Source organism: Danio rerio, chromosome 4, assembly GCF_049306965.1.
Source record: "Danio rerio strain Tuebingen ecotype United States chromosome 4, GRCz12tu, whole genome shotgun sequence".
Classification (NCBI taxonomy): domain Eukaryota; kingdom Metazoa; phylum Chordata; class Actinopteri; order Cypriniformes; family Danionidae; genus Danio; species Danio rerio.
The window spans coordinates 39,488,304-39,514,477 of NC_133179.1; the positions used below are offsets into that span (position 1 = coordinate 39,488,304).

The 26,174-nt window shown below is 41.1% G+C and overlaps 1 protein-coding gene, 2 long non-coding RNA genes and 3 other non-coding genes across 7 annotated transcripts; 1 reads left to right on the forward strand and 5 right to left on the reverse strand.

Moving 5' to 3' along the window:
• Positions 1 to 16: 16 nt before the first annotated feature.
• LOC141381712 (uncharacterized) lies at positions 17 to 7,274 on the reverse strand. Of its 2 annotated transcripts, none has more exons than XR_012402336.1 (4): positions 7,108 to 7,274; positions 3,756 to 4,316; positions 2,865 to 3,026; positions 17 to 2,450 (listed from the first exon to the last, which is right to left on the reverse strand). It is a non-coding gene; the product is annotated as an uncharacterized lncRNA (long non-coding RNA). The 2 variants fall into 2 exon arrangements; XR_012402337.1 differs by having other exon boundaries at positions 2,318 to 2,450; positions 4,067 to 4,316.
• Positions 198 to 6,263, forward strand: LOC141381663 (uncharacterized). The gene is made up of 4 exons (XM_073947667.1): positions 198 to 464; positions 2,089 to 2,521; positions 2,883 to 3,092; positions 3,784 to 6,263. The coding sequence occupies exons 1-4, from the start codon at positions 376 to 378 to the stop codon at positions 4,318 to 4,320; spliced, it is 1,269 nt and encodes a 422-aa protein (XP_073803768.1). The 5' UTR covers positions 198 to 375; the 3' UTR covers positions 4,321 to 6,263.
• Positions 7,275 to 8,042: 768 nt separating the features above from the next.
• LOC141381762 (uncharacterized) lies at positions 8,043 to 10,777 on the reverse strand. The gene is made up of 3 exons (XR_012402415.1): positions 10,242 to 10,777; positions 10,036 to 10,199; positions 8,043 to 9,982 (listed from the first exon to the last, which is right to left on the reverse strand). It is a non-coding gene; the product is annotated as an uncharacterized lncRNA (long non-coding RNA).
• Positions 10,778 to 18,791: 8,014 nt separating this feature from the next.
• Positions 18,792 to 18,865, reverse strand: trnat-ugu (transfer RNA threonine (anticodon UGU)). Its single transcript has one exon. It is a non-coding gene; the product is annotated as a tRNA-Thr (tRNA).
• Positions 18,866 to 19,860: 995 nt separating this feature from the next.
• Positions 19,861 to 19,934, reverse strand: trnat-agu (transfer RNA threonine (anticodon AGU)). The gene has a single exon. It is a non-coding gene; the product is annotated as a tRNA-Thr (tRNA).
• A 272-nt stretch (positions 19,935 to 20,206) lies between these two features.
• On the reverse strand, positions 20,207 to 20,280 carry trnat-cgu (transfer RNA threonine (anticodon CGU)). The gene has a single exon. It is a non-coding gene; the product is annotated as a tRNA-Thr (tRNA).
• Positions 20,281 to 26,174: the final 5,894 nt, after the last annotated feature.

Consider the following 26,174-nt stretch of genomic DNA (forward strand, 5'->3'; position numbering starts at 1 on the left):
ATTTAATAAGAGAATACATCAGTGTGATATTTTAATGAATTATGACCTCAGAAATGTTTCAATGTACTACATATAATGAATTTTAAATAACAATTAACATTACACGAATAAAATAAAAAATAAAAAAGACATGGATATCATTTGATAAAAGGTTTCCATCTGACGTCATGTCCCTTGGTGATGGATGCCTCGCTTCTGATTGGATGCGCCTCACTGTCAATCCACATGGACATCCATCTGACGTCATGTACCTTGGTGATGGATGTCTCGCTTCTGATTGGATGCGCCACATTGTCAATCAACATTTATTATATGAATAAAAATAATAAACAAAAATGCATGAACATCATTCGATAAAGGTTTCCATCTGACGTCATGAGCCTTGGTGATGGATGTCTCGCTTCTGACTGGATACACATCACTGTCAATTCTTTCAGTTGTACAACAGACAGCATACTTCTGAGGTGAGAGCTTTTTAATTCTTATTTAGCTTTTATATGATTATGATTACAGTATAATTAAATTATGATATTATACTATAAATTCTACAGATGCCTTTATAAAATAACATGGTTTTGTTTTTTGTTTTTAAATACCTCAGATAACACTTCTGTCCAGTCAAATCTTGTCAGAATACAGCTGGATGCGTAACGTTAAGTTTAATAATTATAGTATGATCATTTATACGCCAGGAATGGGGTTTTTAGTGTTTGAGGCAATTTTATCTAAATTAGTTTTTTACTTCATTCTTATTTTAATTTTAAAAAGTTAATGTGACTGAAATAAATAAGAAATTACCACTTCTTCAATAAAAATGCTGTGAAAAACTCTGCTAACTGTTACAGACTAGTCGTATAATTGAATAATACTCAATATTTCATTCAGCTGTGTTTGTGTTTAACTTTTTACTTCAAATAATGTTCATGTGACTTTTAATATCTATCCAGGAAGGTATAATAAATAATTTGATAGGTATTTTGAGCTGAAACTTTAGACACATTCTGAAGACACAAAAGACTTATCTTAAATCTTGAAAGCAGGCTGATGTTCACAGTGAACCCTTTACAAACTTCTTGTGTTATAATAAAATAAAAATTAAAAAAAACTTTAGAAAAATGCTCTATATAAATAAAACATTGCGTAATACTATATGCCCAATTTATAATAAAATATTAAAAAAATAACAGTGGCTTATATTTAACGGTGCTCTGAGTATCTGCACAGGTTAATACTCCTAAGAATAAAATGCATTATTTATTACTGGATTTTCAATGAATTGTATACTACACTGCAGACCTCGATGAAATCCCATACCAAGAATCTCAAAATCTAAAGAAATAAATAGAAATCTGTAAACTATAATAGTTTTTCTGACAGGATTTGATCTGATAGGAAGTGTTTTTTCCAGGTATTTTATCCTCGTTTTAACAATTACAGCATTATAACCTATATTGTCAGAGGCAGGACTAATATTGTGACGAGTTTCATAAAACAGTGCATCGATGGTATTCTGTAAAAATGTGTCAATTTATAATTATCCAATTGTTAATTCTGATATGCCAATATGATTATAGTTATACAGTACTATGCATGGGCAGACTGAGACAATGTTAGGTCAGGACATTCCACACCCACCTAGGGCATGATTTGGTAAAATTAACCATTACTGGTGACAAGTTTGGTAAATTATTGGTTTTAAAGAGTTTGACTCTTCATTGTATGCCAATTATTTTCCAATTGTCTTTATGCTTGAGATGTTAGGAAGGCCTTGATTTGGGCCTAGATTGTTAGACTTTGGCCATGCAAAATATTTAATAATCTTTAAAAAGCATAAATACCCCCCTCACAAAAAAAAAAAAACAACAATTTACTCCCCCCTTATATGCTTACAAATCTTTGAGTTTCTCTCTTCTATAAAACACAATATATGATATTTTGAAGGAGGATGTAGCACAACATTCCAGTCAAGACAAACAGATTTAGATTAATTGATATGTTTAATTGATGAATTGAGTTAAAAAGAAATGATAATTTATTCTACATAATATTTACAACTAATACAGAGTAACCTTTTTTTCTTATTCTTAGGATGGCAACACCGTACAGCCGCCCACCACCACTGCACATCACCTGTGTTAAAGTGCACAGTAGCCAAAAGGCTGTGACATTTATTAAACATGAAAACAAAATAATTGTTGACACCTACAAAGTCACATCTTTATGTGCCCTTACGGATGGTGATGCAGTTTATCTGTCCATAAAAAACGGCAGTGACCCTGAATTTGAAGAGGGACACTCATATATTGTAAAAAATGTAACCATCTCAAACAAATATGGCCGCCGATGTTTATTTGTAAATAAAGGCACCATCAAATTTAGGACGGCTCCGCTAGCCATAAGTGAGGAGGCTAAAAGAGCTGCAAGGGAGGCCCTCTGTCCTCCTTCACGACCTATAACAGGAGAGGAAGAGGATATCTTCAGTGAAACTGGGTACCTGAGTCTACGGGGGCAGTTAGAAAAAGTAAGTGAATTCATTCATTCATTCATTCATTCATTCATTTTCTTTTCGGGGTCGCTACAGCAGAATGAACCGCTAACTTATCCAGCATTTATTTTACGCAGCAGATGCCCTTCCAGCTGCCAGCCATCTCTGGAAAACATCCACTCATACACATATACACTCATTCACAACAGACAATTTACTCTACCCAATTCAGCTGTACCGCATGTCTTTAGACAGGCGATTTCTGCTAATGTTGACATTTCAAATCACCAAAACATACAGTCCGACTTAATGACAGTAAACTCTTGTGTCAGGATTAAGAAAAAAATAAATCAATAAATAAAAACACTATAGTACTTACCTTTTTGTCATTTTCCAGGTTGAAGTGCCTAGAATGACTCGCACTCACATACCGATCCTGGACCTGCGGATGAAATGTGGCTCCGTAGTACACGATGTCTCACTGTGGCGGGAAGAAGCACTTAACGAGCTCTATGTCGGGGACATCATTGAGCTCAGTCACCTGAAAGTAAACGGAAGACCAGATGGAAGAGCAAAATTCGACTCTTCTAATCACACAACTTTTAAGGTAAACATTATATGCTGCACATCTGTAATCCACACACATTTAAAAGTGTTAACCTTCAAGAGACATTAAAAATTTAGAAATGAAATGACATTGTTGCCTTAATAACGATTATAGTAGTGTCAGATGAACAGTGGATAAAACATCACAGAAGGCTGTTTGATTAAAATAACACGAAGAGTACAAATTAAACTTTTCCTTAAGTTTTTTTTTTCTGTTGTTCGCATTACATAAATTATTGGAAAATGTATACGAAAAAAATATATTTTTTCTACCAAAATGTAGTTCATCTGATGAATCTGAAAACCCTTATTTGCAATTAGTATATAGTATTGCACTTTTGAATAGTTTCTATAAAATACTGTATGTGCAAATCAATTTGGGATTTAACTTAATGAACTAGCTCATTTGCATTAAAGGCACAAGCAACAAAACAGCTATAATATCATTACAGCTCAAATTTCATATATAGAGAAAGGTATCATAAATAATCTGATGGGTATTTTGAGCCAACATTTTACAAAAACATTCGAGACACAAAAACTTATCTTAAACCTTGAAAAAAATTGATAAAATAGGCGCCCTTTATGATTTAAAAAAATATAACTTAATCCACAGAAAATACGGTTACTTTTATCAAATGCAAGTTGAATCTTTTCTACTAACCTTTTCTAAATTTTTTTTTGTTTTTCAGCTTATTGATAGGGATATCCAGGAGGCAGTTCTTGAGATCGTTGGAGTGTCAGAGATGCACGACAAGCTCATCCTCCTGGATAGCCATATGGATGAGTACATAGTGCCTGTACATTTCTATGCAGGCACTATTGAGGAGCTGGCAAACCAGCTCCCACTTCAATTAAAACTCAGGCACATCTGTGGAAGCGTCCTCCATGTGGAACCTGCCAGTGTGAAACAGGTCCCTCCAGATGTACCTCGTGGAGGATCTGCTGGTGTGGAACAGGTCCCTCCTGACGTACCTTGTGGAGGATCTGCTGGTGTGGATCAGGTCCCTCCTGACGTACCTAGTGGAGGATCTGCTGGTGTGGATCAGGTCCCTCCAGACGTTCCTAGTGGAGGATCTGCCAGTGTGGATCAGGTTCCTCCATATGTTCCCAGTGGAGGATCTGCTGATGCGGATCAGGGCCCTCCAGATGTTCACAGTGGAGGATCTGCTGACCCCAATCAGGTCCATCCAGAAGACACTCAGGACTCAATGGACTGCCTTTTCTAGGGTTTGTGAGGAAAGGTTCAAGGGGTGTTCATAAAACTCACCTTTTTAATCGTGACATGTATAATGAATAAAACTTTTTTTTGCCAGCTTATCACAACTGTCATTAGGTGTCACAAAGCAAAAAATAGGTTACGATGCATTTATGTCATGTTGTTATGAACGTGTTGCCATGTCACATTATGTAATTTTAGCATTTAAAATGGCATAACTGTGCTAATGACAGTTGTCATAAGCATGCATAAACTCTTTCATATACATATCGTGTCATGATTTTAAAGTTTTCATGACAGTCTAATGAACAACCCTCAAGTAAAGTTTCCAGTTTGCTTAATTTTCTCAATTAGGCTACAGTCATTTAAATTTGTTCTTTACAGTTCTGTTTTACCTTTGTTCTTTACGGTTTCTATTTTACATTAGGCTAGTTGAATTAAATATTTGAAACAATGTATGTGTATTTCGGTTTTGTTAACTAACACAATTATACAATTGTAATTAATAAAAAATTAAATGTGTGTAAATTGTTTATTTACCATTATAATTCTGCATTACATAGTAAGTCTAATCATTTTACACCATTAACTATCATAAAACTTTTTGAACTATATCAAACTGTCAAGTCAACCTTTTAGGTTTTAATAATAATTATGTTTTCAATTATTTATGGCTACACCATTATCCATTTGCCAAATTCTCATCACCCACCTCCATCACGGCATACAGGGAACCGTAAGTGTGAATTCTTTCAAGCTTTATTAAAGTGAAGGTACATGCTGTAAAACATTACGTTATGTCAAACTGTGTTACAGTGCTGGTAGTGACGCACTTTTTTTTTTTTTTACATACCAAGTTCATAGAGGGACATGTATTGAAAGAAGCGAAAGGAATCAGTGTTCCTGGGTAGTGATTCTATAGTGTTTGTTGTTCCTGAGCAGTACTCGGCTCCCTGCACCCAATCATAAAACAAATTGTCTCATGGAAATCTGTAAAGTTCAGAGAGGGTGTAGTTTTATTTCAAATATTAGGTACCCTTAACAGTTTTTGTAATACTTTTCTTATAATAATCTAACTTCTCTAAATTTTATTTGATGTTAATTTAAGCCAATTTTTAAATCTGAGGTTTTAATTATTTCCATTGTACATCTGTTCACACATTGATCGAGGGTATATGCTGAGCTATTGTTTCTTCCCATATTGATAAACTACCGGTGAACAGTTATTGTGCCTTTTTCAATTTTATAGTGTTCCTTTTAAAGAATTGATGCTGTAATGTAATTAAAATGAGAGAGAGAGAGAGAGAGAGAAATACAGTTTCTGATATGGGAAAAAAAACATAATTGGGATTATTTTGGTCATATTGGTAATCGCGATTTACTTAAAACGATTATCAGTTGAAGTGAAAATTCGCCCTTCTGTGAATTTTTTTATATATAAATATTTTTCAAATTATGTTTAACGGAGGATTTTTTTTTTTTTTTTTACAGTATTTCCTATAATATTTTTTCATCTGGAGAAAAGGCTTATTTGTTTGGTTTCGGCTAGAATAAAAGCAGGATTAAATATTTTAAAATCTATTTTAATAGCTCAATATTATTAGCCCCTTTAAGCAATATATATTTTTGATTGTCTGCAGAAGAAACTTCTGTTAAACAATGACTTGCCTAATTACACTAATTAAGCATTTGAATGTCACTTTCAGCTGAATACTAGTATCTTAAAAATATCTAGTAAAAAATGACGTATTGTCATCATAGCAAAGATAAAATAAAATCAGTTATTAGAAATGAGTTATTAAATTTGTTATGTTTAAACTGTGCTTTAGGCATCTTCACTGTAAGAAATGCTTTTTTGCTAAAAAAAAAAAAAAATCCCTTCAGTCAAGAGCAGCGGGCAGAGATTTTCTCCATTTGTTGATTTATTAACAATAATTAAAAAGTCTCTTTGAGAATAGTGCGGCTCTGGTATGATTTCTCTTTCACATGTCTTACACATATATACTCAGCTATACATGATACTCAACTTGTTTGTTTATTACACAAACGAGGGTTAATATGAATAATAACTAAACTTCACGTTCTGGCACAAACGTGCATGTATTTGACCATTAAAGCACTCACATTAAGATGTGTATGCTCTGCATGTCTCCATGCGGCGCGCACACACCCAACAGCACGTGCTCTTTCAGCGCGCTGTCTCTTTAAGAATAGTGCGGCTCTGATATGGTTTCTCTTTCACATGTCTTCTACATATATACTCAAATATACAAGATACTCAACTTATTTATTACACAAACGAGGGTTATTATGAATATTCACTAAACTCCGCGTTCTGGCACAAATGTGCATGTATTTGACCATTAAAGCACTCACATTAAGATGGCTCCGAGGCTCGCACACACCCAACAGCACGTGCTCTTACGCGCTGTTAAAAATATAAAGGATTCGAACGTACATCAATGCATGATGCACATTCCGCGTTGCAAAAATTACAGCACATGGTTTTAGTCATTTTCACGTGGAACTGAGCTTTGCAGAGCAACAAATGTGTACAGCTTTAAACGGGGCGGTATATGATGCAATAATCGTTTATCTGGATTAATGTTTTTTTTATAATCATTATAAGTAAAAAACTAAATCGAATTTTCGATAAATTGCACAGACCTACTGAGAATTGTATACATTCTATAAATCAGCCACAATGCTGAAAAACACACCTGAGAAGGGGTGGCCCTTTTCAATAAAAAGATAGGCATATTGTCACACAAGTGCACACACAGACATATACACTTACACGCTTGGTGGTGGGCGATTGGTCCAGATTCACGGTGGCACTCCAGATTGACCATTAGGTCAACGTGAAATGTCCTGGTGCTGTCTTTGGTAAGTCCGCCCCGGGTCATAATGAAAGAGAAGCTCACTCAGCATCAGAGGGTTATTAACCTATTTAGCAGACGCGCCAAAGATAGTCACGTGTCACGCGCCAAATATGGTCTCACCTGTTTCAGCCTTGGTTTCAACCAGGTCCGGTGGTGACGTCATAGGGGCGGGTACATTTACTCTTCTCCACTAAAGCCTTCACCTCGTTTGGTGTTCAAACCAAGCTAAGATAGGCGCTGTTTTTCACATGGCAAGTTTTAATGTTCTTCATACATTTTCAGAGATTGAGTTGATCGTATGAGGCGCCATGTAGGATTTAAATCAGACTGTACCTATCAACACATAAAACACCTGTATATGCACCTATACATTACTCGCATATCAACCTATGTTCAAAACAACATTTATGAAACTTACATATATACATATAAACTTGATGCATGCATACACCCACATCAAAACACACACATACATTATTCCAGTTTGCTTAATATATTTTCATTAAAGTGGAATTCAATGTACAAAATAATGTAAATTTGAGTGTTTCACTTCCCTGTTAAGCTACATAAAAACATAACTACTTAACTACTTTAAATATTTAAGCTACTTAAAGCTACCTTTAATATTCAACTTTCTTAAAACTTAAAATGACTTTTAAACTTTAACAACCTAAAATATGAATTACTTAAAAATACTTTTACATTCAAAACTACTTTTATACTTTAAGTTACTTAAAACTTAGAATTACTTTAAACTTTCAGTCTAAGCTTCACAAGCCAGCCTCAAAGTTTGTTCTCAAACTTTAAGAATCTAGTTCTTCTTCTTCTTCTTCTTCTTCTTCTTATTCTTCTGAGACTAATTTTAAAGTCTATCTCCTCCTAACCCTTTCAAGCTTCATACCTCAAACTTTCGTCAAACCTTCAAACTGGTCTGACTCGGGTTGCTATATCTTTTCCGACTGATCCGACTTTCGGTTTTCCGAAAAACGACCCGGAAAATTCCCAAAATTCCCATTGACTTAACATTGGGTCAAACTTTGTGACCTCATAACTCTGCATCAGACTGTCCTACAGACTTCTAACTGGGCTCATTTAACTCAGTCTAGCCAGCAGCCAATAACTGATGACCTTTAAACTTACTAGCCACTCCCTAGCAACCACTTTTGGCACCCTAGCAACTGTCCCATAGACTTCCATTGTAAAAGACTGCCATTGACTTAACATTGAGTCAACCTTTGTGAGCTCATAACTCTGCATCAGACTGTCCTACAGACTAGAGTCAGGCCCCATTCAACTCAGTCTAGTCAGCAGCCAATCACTGATGACCTTTAGACTTACTAGCCACTCCCTAGCAACCACTTATGGCACCCTAGCAACTGTCCCGTAGACTTCCATTACAAAAGACTCTCATTGACTTAACATGGGATCAAACTTTGTGAGCTCATAACTCTGCATCAGACTGTCATAGAGACTAATGGCTGAGCTCATTTAACTCAGTCTAGCCAGCAGCCAATCACTGATGGCCTTTTAACTTTCTAGCCACACCCCTAACTACCACATACTGCACCCTAGCAACTGTCCTATAGAATGTAATTAGCTGTGCTATCAAATGCTTATAATTCTAACATGCTAATGACATGCCAATCATGCTAGCAACATGCTACTCATATGCTAATCATGCTAATGACATGCTAACTCATACTGGAAACATGCTAATGACATGCTAATTTGTACTAGAATCATGCTAGTAACATGCTAATTCAAACTAGACTCATGTTAATAACTGGCCTACATGCATATCTTTGCATAGCAGTGTCCTATTGACTTGGGGGATGGCTCATCTGACTCAGACAACCAATGAGCATCTCAATATGATAATGAAGCTCACAAGCCACGCCCCCAAATTGATTCCATAGACTTCCATTAAAATAGGCCAAGATGCATATCTTTGCATAGCAGTGTCATAGAGACATGGGGGTTGGTTCATTCGACTAAGACAACCAACCACATTCAAGTTCACTCTGTAACCTCGCCCATAGCAACAAAACAGAGTACCCTAGCAACCATTCATCAACAGCTATATCTCAGCATCAGAACATCGTAGAGACTTGGAGATTGGCTCGTTTGACTCATGCTAGCAAACGGAACTTCCTATATGCTACACATGCTAGCAGTGACTAGCTACATGCTAATATTGACTAGCCCAGTACTGTAACTTGCTAGAAATGCTTACTAAGTATAAATGTTTTATCAATCATGTATGTGAGGCTTGCCTAGTAACCAACCAGGGTACCCTAGCAACTGCCTAGCAACCACCCAAATTACCCTAGCAACCGCCTAGCAACCACCTAGCAACGGCCTAGTAATGCCTTAGTAAGGGCCTAGCGACCACTCAGGACACCCTAGCAACCGCCTAGCAACGCCTTAGCAACCACTCAGAATACCTTAGCAACCACCTAGCAACACCTTAGCAACCACCTAGCAACCACTTGGGACACCTTAGCAACCGCCTAGCAACACCTTAGCAACCACCTAGCAACCACTCAGAACACCCTAGCAACTGCCTAGCAACGCCTTAGCAACCACCTAGCAACCACTCAGGACACCCTAGCAACCACCTAGCAACACCTTAGCAACCACCTAGCAACCACTCAAGACACCCTAGCAACCACCTAGCAACGCCTTAGTAACCACTCAGAACACCCTAGCAACCATCTAGCAACCACTTAGGACACCTTAGCAACCACCTAGCAACACCTTAGCAACCACCTAGCAACCACTCAGAACACCCTAGCAACCGCCTAGCAACACCTTAGCAACTACCTAGCAACCACTTAGGACACCCTAGCAACCGCCTAGCAACACCTTAGCAACCACCTAGCAACCACTTAGGACACCCTAGCAACCGCCTAGCAACACCTTAGCAACCACCTAGCAACACCTTAGCAACCACCTAGCAACCACTCAGGACACCTTAGCAACCACCTAGCAACACCTTAGCAACCACCTAGCAACCACTCAGAACACCCTAGCAACCGCCTAGCAACACCTTAGCAACCACTCAGGACACCCTAGCAACCACCTAGCAACACCTTAGCAACCACCTAGCAACCACTCAGGACACCCTAGCAACCACCTAGCAACGCCTTAGCAACCACTCAGAATACCCTAGCAACCACCTAGCAACCACTTAGGACACCTTAGCAACCATCTAGCAACACCTTAGCAACCACTCAGAACACCCTAGCAACCGCCTAGCAACACCTTAGCAACCACCTAGCAACCACTCAGAATACCCTAGCGACCACCTTGCAACACCTTAGTAACCACTTAGCAACTAGTCAGAACACCTTAGCAACTGCCTAGCACCACCTTAGCAACCACTTAGCAACCACTCAAAACACCCTAGCAACCGTCTAGCAACACCCTAGCAACCACCTAGCAACTAGTCAGACCACCTTAGCAACTGCCTTGCACCACCTTAGCAACCACCTAGCAACCACTTAAAACACCCTAGCAACCGCCTAGTAAAATGCTAATTCATGCTAGAATCATGCTAACAACATGCTAATTCATGCTAGAATCATGCTAGTAACATGCTAATTTATGCTAGATTTATGCTAACAACATGCTAATTCATGCTAGAATCATGCTAGTAACATGCTAATTCATGCTAGAATCATGCTAACAACATGCTAATTCATGTAAGAATCATGCTACTAACATGCTAATTCATGCTAGAATTATCCTAGTAGCATGCTAATTCATGCTAGAATCATGCTAGTAACATGCTAATTCAACCACTTCAAACTTTCAGATTCGGCTTTTCAAGCCACCATAAAGTTTGTCCTCAAACTTTAATATCTAGTTTAATATAAAATACAATTACAACTTGTTACTACTGTCATTTGGGTTAAATTCTAGTATATAATTTTTTAACTGTACCTTTAGAACCTTGTAACATCACTAAAAGCAGCATCGAAGCAGTCTCCTTTCAGTCACTCCACCTCTTCATGGAGATTTTCAGCCTGATCTGGTGTATTAATCAACTATTATGGGTTCTGGAACTGAACAAAAATGATTTTCTAGATGCTGGACATCCACTGGCAGAGGATCCTCATCAATTTAAGAGTAAATCTCCCTTCTTTACCATGCTCTGATGCGTTTAGGTTTCGCCTCTATTAGATTTCGGCGTAGAGCGCGCTATGTAGACGTAAAGAGCCTGACTGATAGTCTACCAGAACCACGTCAGCGGAGTTCATGCATAGAGTCCATATAATATAACTTCTATGTTAAGCAGCTTTGACACATATTACATAGTAAAAGCACTAGATAAATAAAGCTGAATTGAATCTGCTTAAATGTGTACACGTTAATGGACCAAACAAAATTAGATTAGATTAGATTCAACTTTATTTTCATTACACATGTACAAGTACAATGCAACAAAATGTGGTTTAAGTCTAACCAGCAGTGCAATAGCAGCAAGTGCTGGATACAGGAATAAGTTATAAAGTGCAGTTATAGAAAACTATGGTGATATTTACAGATGGATGTACTATGAACATTATATACAGGTTGGATAATCTATGAACAGATTTACAATATATGAATATATGTGCAGGTTGTTATTAATAAACAGTAGTGTGCAGATAGATAAACATGATTACAATTGTATATGTTACAATATATGAATATATGTACAGGGATAGATAAACATGATTACAAGTGTATATGTTACAATATATGAATATATGTGCAGGTTGCTATTAATAATCAGTAGTATGCAGATAAATAAGCATGATTACAAGTGTATATGTATAGTGGGTGTGTACATAATTACAAATGCCCATATGCAGTGGGTATGTACAGTTCAATAAGTAAACAGTTCAATGTGGTGCAGTGAATGTGCAAATTTTAAATGTGCAAATGTTAAACAATGTAGTTATTGCAAGGAGTTTAAGTTAGAGGAGAGTGGAGGGTGTATTGGGGGGCAAAAGAGTCAGTGTGGGGCAGAGTTCAGGAGGGAGACAGCTCTGGGGAAAAAGCTGTTCCTCAGTCTGCTGGTTTTTGTCCGGGGGAGCCTGAAGTGCCTGCCGGAGGGCAGGAGAGAAAACAGTCTGTGAGCAGGTTGAAAGGTGTCCTTCAGAATACTGCGTGCTCGGCGCAAACAGTGTTTCTTCTGGTTGTCCTCTATGGCAGGCAGTGTGGTCCCTGTGATGCGTTGGGCAGTTTTCACCACCCGCTGCAGTGCCTTACGCTCAGCAACAGAGCAGCTTCCATACCAGACTGTGACACAGTTTGTCAGGATGCTCTCTATTGTGCAGCGGTAGAAGTTCACCAAGACGGCTGATGAAAGCTGATTCTTCTTCAGTTGCCTTAAGAAAAATAGGTGCTGGTGAGCCTTCTTGATCAGGCTGGAGGTGTTGGTGGACCAGGAAAGGTCCTTTGAGATGTGGGTCCCCGGGAACTTAAAGGATGAGACAGGCTCAACGGCCATCTCATTGATGTGGATGGGATCATGTGAGCCTGTTCGTCCCTTTCTGAAGTCCAAAATGAGCCCCTTGGTCTTGTTGGTGTTAAGGAGCAGATTATTGTCAGTGCACCAAGTGGCCAGATGCTGTATCTCCTCCCTGTAGGCCGTCTCATCATTGTTGCTGATTAGACCAATCACTGTGGTGTCATCTGCAAATTTGATAATGGTGTTGGATCTATTAACAGGCCTACAGTCAACGGTAAAAAGGAAGTAGAGGAAGGGGCTCAGCACACAGCCCTGTGGTACACCAGTGTTGAGTGTGACGGTGGTGGAGCAGATGTGGCCTGATCTAACATTCTGAGGTCTGTTAGTCAGAAAGTCCATAATCCTGTTGCATAGTGATGTGTCGATATCCAGATTCCTTAGTTTTATCAGTAACTTGGAGGGTATGACAGTGTTGAATGCTGAGCTGAAGTCCACAAACAGCATTCGTGCATAAGTGTTTTTATTGTCCAGGTGTGTGAGTACAGAGTGCAGTGCTATAGAGACTGCATCATCTGTGCTCCTGTTGCCACGGTAAGCAAACTGATGTGGGTCCAGTGTGGATGGCAGAGAGTCTTTTAGATGTGCCAGGACCAACCGCTCGAAGCACTTCATGATGATGGGTGTGAGTGCTACAGGCCGGTAGTCATTCAGTCATGTTGGGGCTGGAGTGTTTGGGCACTGGCACAATAGAGGTGGTTTTAAAGCATGTTGGCACAGCTGCTAGGTTGAGCGACAGGTTGAAAATGTCTGTGAATACCCCAGCGAGCTGTTCTGCACATACTTTGAGGACACGCCCAGGAATACCGTCTGGTCCAGCAGCAGCCTTACGCCCATTGATACGACTCAGTGCGGTGTGTACTTCTGAGGAGGTGAGTGTGATAGGTGAGTGGTCGGTGGAGGAAGTGATCCTGGTGTAGGGTTCTTTATTGTCTCTATCAAAGCGGGCATAAAAGTCATTTAGCTCGTTCAGGAAGGAGACGTCAGTGGCTGTGGGTTTGTAGTTGGTGATGGCCTGGATGCCCTGCCACATGCGCCAAGGATCAGAGTTGGAAAAGTGCTCCTCTAGCTTTAGCTTGTAACAGTGCTTGGCCTTTTTGATGCCCCTCTTCAGATTAGCCCTGGAAGTGCTGTAGGCCTGTGCATCCCCTGATCTAAAGGCAGTGTTGCGTGCCTTCAGCAAGAGGCACACCTCCTTGTTCATCCATGGCTTCTGATTCGGGTATGTGGTGATTTGTTTCTGGGTTGTAACACTGTCTATGGTGGTGTTGATATATTCCAGAACAGAGGAAGTGTAACTGTCAATGTCTGTGTGAAAGCCATGTGTGGCCTGGAAAGCAAACATACCCCAGTCTGTGTGTTAAAACCTGTCCTGGAGTGTGGAGTCTACCCCTGCTGGCCACACTTTGATGGTCCTCACTGATGGCTTCACATGGTCGATGAGGGGTGAGTATTTGGGGGTAAGGAACAAAGAAAGGTGATCTAACTGACCCAGGTGGGGGAGGGGGGTCACAGCATAGGCTTCAGCTATGTTTGTGTAAACATGGTCCAATGTTTTGTTTCCCCTTCTGTGACAGAGAATGTTTTGATGGAATTTAGGGAGCACTGTCTTTAAGCTTGAGTGATTAAAATCCCCCGCAACAATTAAAGCAGCCTCCGGGTGAGCAGTCTGTTGTTTGCTGATGGCTGCATGATGTTTGTTCATAGCCAGCTTTGCATCAGCGTCGGGAGGAATAAAAGCAGCAGATATTATGGTGGATGTGAAATCCTGTGGTAGGTAAAAAGGTCTACATTTAACCATTAGGAATTCCAGGTTAGCAGAGCAATGTCTCCCAACGACGACAGAGTGTGTGCACCAAGCTTTGTTAATATAAATGCATAATCCTCCGCCTCTGGTCTTACCGGAGTCATCCGCCGTTCTGTCCGCTCAGAATGTGTGATGCTCCATTAGCGATACAGCATTGTCTGGTATCCCGCTGTTTAGCCATGTTTCTGTGAAAATCATGACGTTACAGTTCCATAATCTTTTGCTGTGGTTGATGCACAGTCGAATCTCATCCATTTTGTTCACCAGTGACCGTACATTGGCGAGAAAGATGCTGGGTAAAGAGAGCTGGTGTGGTGTTAGCTTTAGCTTAGCTCTTAGCCCGCCGCGCTTCCTCCGTCTTTGTTTACGTTCTCTGCGCGGTGTGTGAGCACTTCCGCCCGGCCGGGAAGGGCGCCCAGCCCGGGGTGTTCTGGCAATCTCATGGATGAGTCGAAGATTCCTAATAAAACTGTCTGGAATCCACAAACCAATATCCAAAAGCTCCTGTTGGGTATACGATGTAAAGGCACCACTGTTCTGCACGAACAGACCCGAAATGAGCAGGAATAGTACTGCAAAAATGCAGAAACTGGAGAGACCCTGAGCCTCGCATTGTGCACGCGCTGCCATCTTGGATCGAATATGATCTGATTTATTTTACATTTAATGTGCATCAAAATTACAGTGAGTGTAACCAATGTTTCCAATGTCTTTTCACTTTTCAGCTTTTAATGAGAAATTTTAAGACTTAATAAAAACTAATGTTTTATTTATTTATTTCAGACCTAATTGAAGAGAATGAGGGGAGAAAAGAGGAGGAACATCATGTCAAAATTGAGGAAAAAACTAATTTACAGACTGATGGTATTTTGAAAAGGAGAAACAAGAATTGTTTCACCTGCACTCAGTGTGGAAAGAGTTTTGGAAGAAAAGGCTATCTTGAGATTCACATGAGGATCCACACTGGAGAGAAACCATTCACATGCACTCATTGTGGGAGGAGTTTCAACCGATCATCATCCCTTAATCTACACATGAGGATCCACACTGGAGAGAAACCATTCACATGCACTCAATGTGGGAACCAATATTTTAATTCACTTAAAAACATCGCGCTGTCAGTATAAACCTAGACATGCCGAAAGGGTTAAATCACGTTCTCTCCTCCAGTCGCACCGCCCCCAAACACATATGAACATTGTGATTGGCTGTGCCTTTCCCTGCTGTCATGTGAGTGGCTGCTTTCAGACCATTGTTTCAGATACAAACAGCGTCAAAACAACTGCGCGGGGGGAATTTCCCAATGTGCGAGGTGTAAGACAGACACGCACAAGTTAGGATGGAGGTAGCAAGAAGAGGTGGACATAAAGAGCTTTTTCCAACGAAAAGTGTAAGTCACATAAACTCAAGTTCGCTACTGAATGAGTCCATGATGATAATGCCGTTATGCTGGTGTTTTCACCGCTTTTACGTTCAGTCTAACATTAAAGCAGACTAGTCTGTAAACAATATACCCTGAAAACTAACTGCAGAATAAACACCTACATGTAAACGTATATGACCCTGCCAGTTCTCCTAATCTCTTAGAGTAACATCTCCAATTTTGGTTGAAACAATTTGTCAGAAAAACTACAGCCTGTGCTCCATCTTTTAATAATACTGAGAGATGTTTAATTTGTACAAAAAATAAACGAAAGTCTTTATTAAACTCTCTCTTTATCAGTTATTAAACATCATTTTAACATTGCACTTTCAGGCCTGTAGCCAGCTTATTGAAAGGGATTATTTGTTTTCTAAAAAAAACTGAACCTTTTTGCTGTTATTCACCTGATTTTCTGTTTAATTGAGGTATAAATATGACATTTTAGTGACATATTAAGAACTAATTTTTGCTGGATAATCCTGTTGGATAGTTATTACAACTACACTTTTTGATGTACCAAAACTATTTCCTACCATTTTGTCAAATTGCTTTATTTACATGTTTAAACGGTAAATTTTATTACAGTTTTATAAATAATAAAAATACTTTGAACTAGAAATTAGGACTTTAAATTCTTAGAATAAAGAAATGAAGTACAGTACAGATGCCAAAACCTCTAAATGCCATGTAAAATGAGCATTTTTCTCAGCCTTGTATATTTATGTTCAGTTATTTCACTTTAAAGGCAATGAAAAGAACGTATTTGTCACTATAAAAGGTAAATCACTGAGTCCACACACAGGAGTTGGAGAAAAATGCTCATTTTAGAAGAAAATATTAAATGGCATTCAGTGGTTTTTGCATCTAAACTCTTCAAATATGTAAATATACTTATTTTTAAAATACAATTTTTTATCATAATTTTCTTTGGGAAATTTGTTAAAACTTGATTTAAATTAAAAACTGAAGCCTATAGGCAAATAACAAACTGGCCGGCACATTCAACCTTCCTCAGTGAGAATTTATCCATTTGAATAATGAGATAAATTCAAACATAATAATAATAATAATCCAACTGTTGGTCTTTCAAACCACTTGACCCCCCTTGGCTAACCGCATGACTATTTAATTTAACTTAATAAATTGTAAGAAGAGAGGATTAGTTAATTATACATTTTAATAGCAGTTAAATAATAAATAGCAATATATATATATATATATATATATATATATATATATATATATAAACAATATTCATTCTTGGCGGGGGTGACTCGTCCCCAGTCCCCACGCCCTTGCTCAGTTATGTTATAAAAATGTATTTTCTTGAGATAACGGGACGAGGCATATTTTCCTCACACTTGCATTTATACTGTTGATTTCAACTACAATTAATATGTTTGTATAAAACTTGTAGTAATGATGCTTATGATTGGTGGGTGCGACTACATTTTTGCTGATGCGCCTACATTTTTAAAGTTATGAGTACCGGTGCTACCAAGCAAAAAGGTTAATTTCGAGCCCTGCTAATGGGTGATGCCGTGGCATAGTGGGTTGCACCTTATCTCACAGCAAGAAGTACAGGTGAATTGAGTATGATAAAATTGACTGTAGTGTATGAGTCTCTGAATAAGTGTGTGTGTTTCCCAGTGATAAGTTGTGGTTGGAAGGGCATCTGCTGTGTAAAACATACGCTGGATAAGTTGGCGGTTCATTCCACTGTGGCAACCCCAGATTACAGTTTTTTTTTCATTTGTTTTGCCACAAATTTCAGAACCCTGTTATCAGTTTTCAAAACTCAAAACATTCACTACTTTAAACACAGACTCTCCAGTGTTCAATACTCTGCATGCTGCATGTATTTCCTTTAAGAAGTCTTGCATTTGAAGGATCATTGGTTCACATAATCCTGTTATCATATAAATACTACAGGAACAAACTTTAGAACACCAGCACACAAGATGCACATCATTACAATAAACAATCTTTTTCAGTCATTTTTGTTTAAAATATATGATCCAGGTTTCATAATGGTTTATACATAAGTGTAGAGGGAACAGTACAGACAGTGGATACACTAAACTACGTTTATTCCAACGCAATCTCATGGCAATTCGTAACTTTTTGATTTAGTGGCTAATTCTCATTCCATCATAATGTAGGTTTACTGTCATTTTTTTCTCACTGCAAGTCCCCATATAGAAAGCTTATATTTGGCATGATATATGGCAACATATGGAAATTACAACTGGTCCCGACATACTATATTTAAAATCTCATAATAGTCAATAACTTGTCAAAATCCCTGTTTACATTTTTTTAGCCATATCACGTGTGTGTGTGTGTGTGTGTGTGTGTGTATGTGTGTATGTGTGTGCATAAAAAGGCTCTTGTACAACAAATCCAAAAGGCTTGGTCTCAACAATAGCTGATAGTCACTTTTGCTGGATCTTGATTCCAGGGTCTCCTGTTTACAAGACAGGCACTTTAACCAACTAAGCTACAGCGCCGAACGACCTTGACAGGGGCTAATTTTTTTAATCGAAAAAAGAAAAAATAACTAACAACTGTAGTGCTGCATGCACTCTTAACAAAAAGCCACCCTGGCACCTGTACATTAGGCACTGCTGGGATTTGAACCCAGGATCTCCTGTTAACAAGACAGACGCTTTGACCAACTAAGCCACAGCTGAAAAGAAGGCAGAACGTTTTTGCACATTGAGTCTAAAAATGGCAAGCAAAGAAGTTGTTTAACTCTATTTGTCACAGTATTCATTACGCCTCAAAGATATACAATTTTATAATTCGATCCGGCAAGCTATATATACCAGCACGCACTCCACCTGGACTAAGGCGCTGCTGGGATTTGAGCCCAGGATTTCCTGTTTACAAGGCAGGCACTTTGACCAGCTAAGCCACAGCGCCACAAAAATTCATTGTTAGAAACATTTGCCCAATAACAAAAATCAAAGGAGAAAAAACAATACACAACAAAAACCAGCATGTCAGGATGCAGAAAATGCAGACAAGATGGACATGGTCTTTTAGAGTCTGGATGATCATGTCTCAAACCTGACCGTTAACCTGGCCTCTGTTCAAGATGTGTGAATTTATTTTTATTTAATCTATCCTTAATCATGTGTTAAGTGTTTTTTGGAACCTCCAGTTTCATTACATCCAAACTCAGAGTCAGCTCGGAAAATGGAAATCAGGACAAACATATGCTATCGGCCATTGAAAGAGTTTCAGATTAGAAAGCCACTCTCCCATAAACTGAGGGAAAGGTGCAGTTTGGATTTGAACCTAGCACCTGCTGTTCCCAAGACAGGTGCTCTGGCCAACTTAGTCTTAACACTAAAAGAAAAAACCTCTAAGACCTTCATCTAAGACAGTGGGGGGGAAGCAAAATTTACTGTGCTTTCTACTCAGTTACTTTGCACATGCATAAAGAGCCTCTTGTACGACAAATCTAAAAGGCGTGATCTCAACAATAGGTGGCAGTTACTTTTCCCCAAAACCACAGGTTGCCGACGAGTCATTCCTCAAGCCCACTAGGCCCTACACTGTTTTCTAACCTCCCTTATTTAAAACAGCTCAATTTAGTCATCGGCTTTATTGTAGAGTACCCCTAGTATCTGAGCCTGCACTGCGCAATGAAAGAAAGAAGCAAAACGGGATGGACAGATGCCTAAAATGTTAGAAACGCACCACACCTTAAGTCAGTGAAGAAAAAGAGCCAAGCTTGCGACTCTGGTGGAACTAGAACCCACAACCTTTGAACGGCTCAGCTCACAGCCTAGAAGTCCAATGCACTATCCATTGCGCCACAGAGCCTGAGTGCTCTGCTGCCTCTAGCACTGTTGCACAGAAAACACTTTTTAGTACTCTCTGGCCCATGAAAGAATGGCCAACTGTCAACAAGGCACTGCTGGGATTCAAACCCAGGATCTCCTGTTTACTAGACAGGCGCTTTGACCAACTAAGCCACAGCGCCAAACGATTGTGGAAGGGGCTAATTGTTTAATTCGAAAAAAGAAAAAAAACTAACAACGGTAGCGCTGCATGTGTCAATGTCTGGACTTGAAATATTAAAGTCCAATTGGTTAGGCATTACCACACTATGCTTTATAAAGCCATCGTCCAAAGCTCTCTTGAACGAGCAGCGTTCTTAAGGATTTGAGTTTTGTTAAGAAACCGACTGCTAAACATCCCACTGCGTAAACACTCGTTACTCTTAACAAAAAGCAAGCGTGGCACCCGTACATTAGGCACTGCTGGGATTTGAGCCCAGGATCTCCTGTTTACGAGACAGGCGCTTTGACCAGCTAAGCCACAGCGCCACAAAAATTCGCTGTAAGAGACATTTGCCTGATAACAAAAATCGAAGAAGAAAAAAATAATACACAACAAAAACCAGCATGTCAGGATGCAGAAAATGCTGACAAGACGGACGTGGTCTTTTAGAGTCTGGATGATCATGTCTCAAACCTGACCGGTAACCTGGCCTCTGTTCAAGATCAAAGCAAATAATGCTCGGAAAATGGAAATCAGGACAAACATATGCTATCGGCCATTGAAAGAGTTTCAGATTAGAAAGCCACTCTCCCATAAACTGAGGGAAAGGTGCAGTTTGGATTTGAACCTAGCACCTGCTGTTGCCAAGACAGGTGCTCTGGCCTACTTAGTCTTAACACTAAAAGAAAAAACCTCTGGATATGATACTTCCAAACGCAGTTTCATCTAAGACAGTGGGAGGGAAGCATAATTTACTATGCTTTCTACTCAGTTACTTTGCACATGCATAAAGAGGCTCTTGTACAACAAATCCAAAAGGCTTGATCTCAACAATAGGTGGCAGTTATTTTTCCCCAAAACCACAGGTTGCCTTTGAGTCATTCCTCAAGCCCACTAGGCCCTACACTGTTTTCTAATCTCCCTTATCTGCCTAAGGGCGCCGACCGAGGTTTGGGTCCCACGGGGCGCTTAATAGGGGCTTCGCGGAAGGCCGTTCCCGGACGCTGCGCGCCGCCCCCTAGATGATTTTTCCCGGCCCCCACGACCGCACAGGCCCCTGGGGGAGGGTCCCCCGACCCGCTCCGAGGCGACGCCGTCCCCCTAGCTCCCCCGGTGGCCGCGCGGAAAGCCTTCGAAAACGTCGTCTTTTTCGACCCAATCTGTTGCAATCTGGGGTTCGCCACGGGGTGGCAGCAGACTGACAGAGACCCCCTACGCGGGAGCGCCGAATAGGTGAGGCCTGGGAGTCAGGGGACAGCCTAAACCTCCCCCTTACAGCCTATAGGTAAGAAGAGCGCCGGCCCACCCTGCCGGGACCCCTCCCACCTCCCACGAACAGCCTATTCGTCCCACTGAACACCTAAGTGGCCGGGAACGACCTATAGGTCCCCCTGAACACCTATATGGGCACGAACAGCCTATCTGTCCCCCTGAACACCTAATGGGCTGGGAATGACCAATCTGTCCCCCTGAACACCAATATGGGCACGAACAGCCTATCTGTCCCCCTGAACACCTATATGGGCACGAACAGCCTATCTGTCCCCCTGAACACCTATGAGGCCACAAACAGCCTATCTGTCCCCCTGAACACCTAATGGGCTGGGAATGACCAATCTGTCCCCCTGAACACCAATGTGGCCACGAACAGCCTATCTGTCCCCCTGATCACCTAAATGGCTGGGAATGACCAATTAGTCCCCCTGAACACCAATGTGGCCATGAACAGCCTATTTGTCCCCCTGAACACCTAAATGGCCAGGAATGACCAATCTGTCCCCCTGAACACCAATGTGGCCACAAACAGCCTATCAATCCCCCTGAACACCTAAATTGTGGGAACAACCCATACATCTCTCTGAACACCAATGTGGCCACAAACAGCCTATCTGTCCCCCTGAACACCTAAATTGTGGGAACAACCCATATATCTCTCTGAACACCAATATGGCCACGAACAGCCTATCGGTCCCCCTGAACACTTATGTGGCCACAAACAGCCTATCGGTCCCCCTGAACACCTAAATTGTGGGAACAACCCATACATCTCTCTGAACACCTATGTGGCCACAAACAGCCTATCTGTCCCCCTGAACACCTAAATTGTTGGAAAAATCCATCTGTCTCTCTGAACACCTATGTGGCCACGAACAGCCTATCTGTCCCCCTGAACACCTATGTGGCCACAAACAGCCTATCTGTCTTCTGAACACCTAAATTGTGGGAACAACCCATACATCTCTCTGAACACCAATGTGGCCACAAACAGCCTATCTGTCCCCCTGAACACCTTTGTGGCCACAAACAGCCTAGCTGTCCCCCTGAACACCTAAATTGTGGGAACAACCCATCTACCTCTCTGAACACCAATATGGCCACAAACAGCCTATCTGTCCCCCTGAACACCTTTGTGGCCACAAACAGCCTAGCTGTCCCCCTGAACACCTAAATTGTGGGAACAACCCATCTACCTCTCTGAACACCAATATGGCCATGAACAGCCTATTTGTCCCCCTGAACACCTATGTGGCCACAAACAGCCTATCTGTTCCCCTGAACAGCTAAATGGCCAGAAATGACCAATCTGTCCCTCTGAACACCAACGTGGCCACAAACAGCCTATCTGTCCCCCTGAACACATAAATGGTGGGAAAAACCCATCTGTCTCTCTGAACACCTATGTGGCCACGAACAGCCTATCCATCCCCCTGAACACCTAAGTGGCCAGGAACGACCTATCTGTCCCCCTGAACATCTAAATGCCAAGTAACAACCTACAAGTCCCCCTGGATGCCAAAGTGGCCACGATCAACCACTTAAGCCCTCAGAACGCCAAAGTTGCCAGGAACAATGCAGTCGTAGATTATTCAATAAACCAGTATCTTATTAGGCTGTCTGTGGACATCCCACCTGTAGCTTATTAGGCTGTCTGTGGACATCCCACCTGTAGCTTATTAGGCTGTCTGTGGACATCCCACCTGTAGCTTATTAGGCTGTCTGTGGACATCCCACTAGGTTGTCTGTGGACATCCCACTAGACTGTCTGTGGACATCCCATCTGTAGCTTATTAGGCTGTCTGTGGACATCCCACCTGTAGCTTATTAGGCTGTCTGTGGACATCCCACCTGTAGCTTATTAGGCTGTCTGTGGACATCCCACCTGTAGCTTATTAGGCTGTCTGTGGACATCCCACCTGTAGCTTATTAGGCTGTTTGTGGACATCCCACCTGTAGCTTATTAGGCTGTTTGTGGACATCCCACCTGTAGCTTATTAGACTGTCTGTGGACATCCCACTAGGCTGTCTGTGGACATCCTATCTGGAGCTTATTAGGCTGTCTACGGCCATCCCACCTGTAACTTATTAGGCTGTCTGTGGACATCCCAACTGTAGCTTATCATGCTGTCCGTGGACATCTCACTAGGCTGTCTGAGGGCATCCCAACTGTAGCTTATTAGGCTGTCTGTGGACATCCCACCTGTAGCTTATTTGAACAGGCCTAGGTAGGCTGTTTGTGGACACCCCAGTAAAAGGTCATCATGCCCTGTCCATGCTGTGAATTTGAAGAAGATTGGAGAAACTTGAAAATCAGACCAAAAAAATCTCTAAGGGGGTACCCCTTTGAGCTTTTTTTGGTCAAATTTTCAAGTTTCTCCAAACTTCACCAAATTCACCCCCTGGACAGGATATGTCCAGACTAGCACAGAAACGCAGGTTTGGGCTCTCTACAGTGTCCAGAAGCTGAGATCTGGACATCCCACGTACAATCTATCCCATTGTATGAAATAGGCTGTTTGTGGACAGTGGAATTTCAACATTCCGAAACCTGTAGGTAGCCCAGGGGGGCTTGCCCTTTCACCCCAATAGGTTTTTTTGGCACTTTTTTGAGTTTTTCCAACTCTATCTGATGGATCAAGAAAAAACATCCCACCTGTAACTTATTTGAACAGGGCTAGGTAGGCTGTCCGTGGACACCCCTGTAAAAGGTCACCATTCACAGCAGGAACAGTTTTGGGGTTCATTAGGGGGAGCAGAGGGGTCAGGAGGCCCCAATCAACAGTTTTTTCCACCTCAAAGCTCAACAAAAGGCTTCTGTACCCCAAAAAAGCACTGTCCACAAACAGCCTATCTGGGCCCAGTCAAATAAGTTACACGTGGGATGTTTTATGTGATTTTTCCACCCAAGTGGTTAAACTTTAACAGATCCACAAAAAAACCTTTGAAGGGGGATCCCCAGCTCCCCCTGAGTTGCCCCCTGCTTTTAAAACCCCAAAATTCCACTGTCCAGCAACCACCTATTTTTATGAATGGAATAGATTGCAGGTGGGATGTCCAGATCTCAGCTTCTGGACACAACAGAGAGCCCAAACCTGCCTTCCTGCTCTAATCTGGACATGCCATGTCCATGCTGTGAATATGAAGAAGATTGGAGAAACTTGAAAATCTGACCAAAAAAATATCTAAGGGGTACGTACCCCTTTGAGTTTTTTTTGGTCAAATTTTCAAGTTTCTCCAAACTTCCCCAAATTCACCCCCTGGACAGGGCATGTCCAGACTAGCACAGAAACGCAGGTTTGGGCTCTCTACAGTGTCCAGAAGCTGAGATCTGGACATCCCACGTACAATCTATCCCATTGTATGAAATAGGCTGTTCGTGGACAGTGGAATTTCAACATTTTGACACCTGGAAATAGCCCAGGGTGGCTTGCATATCCACCTCAATAGGTTTTTTGGGCACTTTTTTGAGTTTTTCCAACTCTATCTGATGGATCAAGAAAAAACATCCCACCTGTAACTTATTTGAACAGGGCTAGGTAGGCTGTCCATGGACACCCCTGTTAAAGGTCACCATTCAGAGCAGGAACAGTTTTGGAGTACATAATTGGGAGCAGAGGGGTCAGGAATCCCTCCCATGCAGTTTTTTCCTCATCATATCTCACGAAACAACTTCTGTGGCCAAAAAAAGCACTGTCCACAAACAGCCTATCTGGGCCCAGTCAAATAAGTTACACGTGGGATGTTTTACATGGTCCACCCACCCAAGTGGTCAAACTTCAACAGATTCCAAAAAAAAACCTTTGAAGGGGGATCCCCAGCTCCCCCTGAGTTGCCCCCTGCTTTTAAAACCTCAAAATTCCACTGTCCAGCAACCACCTATTTTTATGAATGGAATAGATTGCAGGTGGGATGTCCAGATCTCAGCTTCTACAAGGGCTAGCAAGCTGAAACCTGGCCTCCTGCTCTAATCTGGACATGCCCTGTCCAGGGTGTGAATTTGGAGAAGTTTGAAGAAAGTTGAAAATCTGACCAAAAAAAGCCCTTTGAGTTTTTTTTGGTCAAATTTTCAAGTTTCTCCAAACTGCCCCAAATTCACCACCTGGACAGGGCATGTCCAGACTAGCACAGAAACGCAGGTTTGGGCTCTCTACAGTGTCCAGAAGCTGAGATCTAGACATCCCACGTACAATCTATCCCATTGTATGAAATAGGCTGTTTGTGGACAGTGGAATTTCAACATTCCGAAACCTGTAGGTGGCCCAGGGGGGCTTGCCCTTTCACCTCAATAGGTTTTTTTGCCACTTTTTTGAGTTTTTCCAACTCTATCTGATGGATCAAGAAAAAACATCCCACCTTTAACTTATTCGAACAGGGCGAGGTAGGCTGTCTATGGACACCCCTGTAAAAGGTCACCATTCACAGCAGGAACAGTTTTGGGGTTCATAAGGGGGAGCAGAGGGGCCAGGAGGCCCCAATCAACAGTTTTTTCCACGTCAGAGCTCACCAAAAGGCTCCTGTGGCCTAAAAAAGCACTGTCCACAAACAGCCTATCTGGGCCCTTTCAAATAGGTTACACGTGGGACCTTCTTGTTTAAACAGTCAAAGGGACCTTTATTTTGGCGCAAAACGGTGGGGGCTTCGACTACGGTTTCGTCAAGGCCCCCTGCACGACCTATTCAAATTTCGTACGCCTCGGTGCAGGGGAAGCGCTTGAAAAAAAATCAGAAAGAAATATTCAGTGAAAATTATTGAATCCGCCCCTCCCCCGCCCAGCCAATTAAGCATTTGCAAAGGACCTGCGGGCCCCAAACTTTCAGGATCTTTTAAGGGATCCCTGAGGGTCAGACCATATCAATTCGGAGCCGTTTCGGGCCACGGGGGCCATTCGACAGGGCGTCCACGAACCACCTATAAAATGAATGGGATAAGTTACACGTGTCAT

Bases quoted from the DNA above. Each gene is read 5' to 3' on its own strand.
- LOC141381663 (XM_073947667.1), top strand. From the start codon at position 376: ATGAGCCTTGGTGATGGATGTCTCGCTTCTGACTGGATACACATCACT. The intron at 465-2,088 runs GTGAGAGCTTTT...TCTTATTCTTAG, and splicing joins ACAGACAGCATACTTCTGAG to GATGGCAACACCGTACAGCC. The intron at 3,093-3,783 runs GTAAACATTATA...TTTGTTTTTCAG, and splicing joins CTAATCACACAACTTTTAAG to CTTATTGATAGGGATATCCA.